The sequence below is a fragment of the Eptesicus fuscus genome, chromosome 12, assembly GCF_027574615.1.
Source record: "Eptesicus fuscus isolate TK198812 chromosome 12, DD_ASM_mEF_20220401, whole genome shotgun sequence".
Lineage (NCBI taxonomy): Eukaryota > Metazoa > Chordata > Mammalia > Chiroptera > Vespertilionidae > Eptesicus > Eptesicus fuscus.
Genome location: NC_072484.1, coordinates 35,599,351 through 35,602,898, shown reverse-complemented (window position 1 = coordinate 35,602,898; position 3,548 = coordinate 35,599,351). Strand labels below are relative to the sequence as shown.

At 49.7% G+C, this 3,548-nt stretch overlaps 1 protein-coding gene across 4 annotated transcripts; it reads left to right on the top strand.

Moving 5' to 3' along the window:
• Positions 1-232: 232 nt before the first annotated feature.
• C12H20orf173 (chromosome 12 C20orf173 homolog) lies at positions 233-2,641 on the top strand. 4 transcript variants are annotated; one of them, XR_003620698.2, is made up of 6 exons: positions 233-335; positions 471-834; positions 1,067-1,245; positions 1,326-1,528; positions 1,629-1,680; positions 2,344-2,641. XR_003620698.2 is itself a non-coding variant. In XM_028157954.2 (6 exons), the coding sequence occupies exons 2-5, from the start codon at positions 523-525 to the stop codon at positions 1,653-1,655; spliced, it is 642 nt and encodes a 213-aa protein (XP_028013755.2). In that variant the 5' UTR covers positions 233-335; positions 471-522; the 3' UTR covers positions 1,656-1,680; positions 2,344-2,641. The 4 variants fall into 4 exon arrangements, 3 of the variants coding, with proteins under 3 accessions (XP_028013755.2, XP_008147986.2, XP_028013754.2); XM_028157954.2 differs by having other exon boundaries at positions 471-786; positions 1,326-1,497; XM_008149764.3 differs by having other exon boundaries at positions 1,326-1,491.
• The last annotated feature ends 907 nt before the right edge of the window (positions 2,642-3,548 follow it).

The following is a 3,548-nucleotide window of genomic DNA, read 5'->3' as shown; positions in this document are numbered from 1 at the left end:
GCTGTTCCTGTATCCCATAAATGTTTATGATATGGTTCTAAGTTTTAAGGATGCAGAAGTAAAGTAGACAAAGTTGGTCCCTGCCTGCATGACTTTCACATTCAGTGTGGGCAGCTGTGTGTTACAGACAGGATAGGGCGGTGGCTTTGCCTGGGCAGGCTAAAGGAGGGAGTCACAATGTGCACTTTGTGATGGGATCTGTGATATAAATGGGTAGCAGATGGACCACACTGAGAGCCAAGCTTTCCTCCTGCAGAGAGGGTACAGGATACACCATATATTATCTTTCTGCTCTTGCACATTCTATCCCAGGCCCAGTTAGAGTCCTATTTGAGGTGAGCAAATGGGTAAGGATGAGGGTTTGGGAGGAGGTATGGTATGGAGGATTGAGGAGCCATAGAAGCCAAGGGGACAGAGGCTTGTCGGGGACAGAGGCTGTTTGTGATCTCATTCCTTTGCCCCTGACCCAGGTGGAGGAGCCAGTTTACTGCCTGCCAATGGAAGCCATCGCCTAAGCCAGACATGAAGTGCATGTGGCAGATTTGTGTCCTATGGGTCTTCTGGGTGCTCATCTTGTGCCTGATGGTTCCCTGCCTGGATCAGAAACCTGACTCGGCACCCCAGGAAAAAGTGATGGACTTGGTACCACGGCGTGGCAACTGCCTTTGGTTTAAGTTCAGGAAGTGTGGCTGCCCACCTGAGACCCTCAACGACTCCCTCTGCCACCACACAGCCAGAGGACAGAACTGGTTTGATGCATGCTATGAGAAGACGATGGGGTACCTGGTGGGGACAACAGAGTCCATGACCCCTGATGCTGTGCTCTGGTGGTTGGTCAGTGGTTAACACTGGGCCTAACCCTGCCCCTGCCCTTCCCAGGCCTAGCCCATCTCCCACTTTCGGGCCCAAACCCCTATCTTGGCCCTGGCTTAGTGCACCTGCCATCTTCAGAGCCTCAGCCCCTGAGCTCTGGATGGCGCTCTCACCCACCTGGGGCTGCTTTCCTTCCACTGGGCGCTGATACCTGGGTCCCAGCCCTCAACCTCCTCCCTCCGGCTGTTTCCAGGGCATGGACTCAGCAAGCGAGCTGGGCAAAATGTGGGAGAAGCTGTTCAAGGTGATTCCCAGACCCTCGGTGAGCCATAACAATCTGTACTGCAGGACATGTGTGCTGGTGGGGAACTCCAAGATCCTGCCGGCTTCTGGCGTCAGCAACAATGTCACCCAGCATACCACCGTCTTCGGGTGGGTGCTGAGGAGAGGGCAGGAGCAGGAAGGTCCAGGCCTGCCCCCAGAGTTCTTCCAGTTTCTGTTCTCCTTCTCAGGATGAACCAGGCCCCCATTCAGAGCTTCAAGACGGTAGGGAACCAAACCAGGGGACGCTCCACCTGCCGAAGGAATGTGGGGGACCAGGGCTACTGGAGACAGCTGCTTCTGCTTGTCCTGAAGCTTTCTGGGCTGGCATGGACCTCAGATGCTCTGAGCCAGGAGGTGAAGGTCTGGGAACTCAGACATTCTTAGCATGGAGGTGAGGGGAGGTGACTGCAGGGTAACCTACTGAGGCAGCTGCAGGCCACGCCCAGGTCTCAGGAGCTGCTGAAACTCCCCACCTCCTAATTCTTTCTTAGATTTTGGAAGAAGATCTCGTTCCCTAGTGGAATGGAACATAGCCCAGACCAGGTAGGGGACGAGAGGGAGTAAGCTATGGCTTGGGCGGCTGTGGGAAGGGCCCCAGGGAGGCAGGCCCCCTCCCCCTTCTTCCCCAGGTCCTCGTGATCAGCTCCACCTTCCTCAGATCCAACCAGGGCAATGGGCCGGATAACCAGGGCCAGTACCCACCCCTAGGGGCTCATGGCTATTCTGTGCCTTGTCCATCTGTGACCTGGTTAAGTGTCATATCCTTTCCTCACTTAAAACTTCCCTTTCTCACTTAAAACTTTTTGCCCCTATTACTTTAGCACAGAGCCTAAAAATTTCTGCCTGGCTTTCAAGACCCTGCATGATCTGATTCCTTCCCTCCTCTCTCCCAGGCTCACTCACTGGGCTTCTTGGCATTCCCCAAACACACCAGCTGCCTCGTACCTTCTCACACACTGCTCCCTCTCCCCGGAATGCCCTTCTCCGGTCTTCCTGGGGAATTCTTTCTCTTCCTCCAATATGAGGAGGAGCAGCTAGTGGAGGCTCTCTTTTCTGGACTCGGGTCACTTTGTGCGTGTTCCTTGGAGAAGGTGAACTCCATTCCCCTCCCAGCTCCAGGAGGCAGCCTGTCGCATTCGATGTTGAATAAGGGGAAGTGGGACAAGGACAGTCTACTAACATATATATTCATCTCTCATTCACCAGGATGCCCGCTTTGGATTTTTATCAGAGGAGCAAGGAAAACGGGGGAAAGTTAATCAGACTATGCCTAGCACAGAAGCAGAAATGGAAGTCAGCAAGAGTGAGTGGTGGACAAGCTCACCATCAACAGCTAACGCCTTTAGAATCCACACACGTCCTAGTCCTTTGGTCCTGAAAGCAGGGGAATCTTGGGACTGTAGCAGCAACAGTAGGGCTACGAGGACTTCCAGGGGTAAAGGGCAAGAGGAAATTGTGTGGACATCAGTCGGGCACTGAATAAAATCCTGGTCTGATTTTCTTACCTGCGAGGACAGTGTCAGGAGAGGAATGCCCAGACTCGACTCCCGGATCTCAGGGGACTTTCTGTGCCTGAGCCCTGGATCATGCAGATTGTTTGATTTAGACCCAACCTCACGCAGAGTGCAAGCCCAGACGGAGTTCTTGGGGGAAGCTCTTTTCCCATGAGATGAAAGAGATGAGCCTCCGTGTTTCATCCTATGCTGGAGGGTGAATTTCTTCTAGCTCAGCTTTTCACTGAAGGTTCAGCTCTTTGAGTTTTGTCCCAATTCTCTGCCTCCCCTGTACTCAGGGTCCTCTGGAACTCCTACATTCCTAAGCAGCCACTCAGGTAGCTCAAGCACTCCCTATGCAGTTTTTCATTTCGCTTTTCATTTCTGGCATCTGGGGACTTCCTGTTTTTCTTTCTCTGCTCAGCATTTAAAATAGTTTCTATAAAAAAACTCTCTCTCTCTCTCTCTCTCTCTCTCTCTCTCTATATATATATATATATATATATATATATATATATATGTGTGTGTGTGTGTGTGTGTGTGTGTATATATATATACATATATATATATATATATATATATATATGAATGAAGAATAGAAAGACATTAGGAAAGTAAGTAGTTGCCTCTGGCGGGGGCGGGGGGGTGGAGAGACTGGGTAGGTAGAGAACTAGGGAGGTATGGATTGTTTCTTTTTTTTTTTTTCATTTTTTTATTAAGGTATTATATGTGTACATATGGATTGTTTCTTTTCATATATTTTTTGTACCCTTTGGCCTTGTGTGCCATATTATACATATTCAAAAATAAATACAATTAAAAAAACTTAATACTATGTTTTGACCAGCAGTTCTGAATTTTTGTAGTAGGAGAGTATTTATTTATGTAGTTTGGACTATACTTTTTAAAATTGAATTT

What these genes read in the sequence shown, in the direction of transcription:
- C12H20orf173 (XM_028157953.2), top strand. Translation starts at nt 523, where the DNA reads ATGAAGTGCATGTGGCAGATTTGTGTCCTATGGGTCTTCTGGGTGCTC. An exon ending in ATGCTGTGCTCTGGTGGTTG is followed by an intron (nt 835 to 1,066) that starts GTCAGTGGTTAA and finishes GGCTGTTTCCAG; the next exon opens with GGCATGGACTCAGCAAGCGA. An exon ending in CTCTGAGCCAGGAGGTGAAG is followed by an intron (nt 1,498 to 1,628) that starts GTCTGGGAACTC and finishes ATTCTTTCTTAG; the next exon opens with ATTTTGGAAGAAGATCTCGT.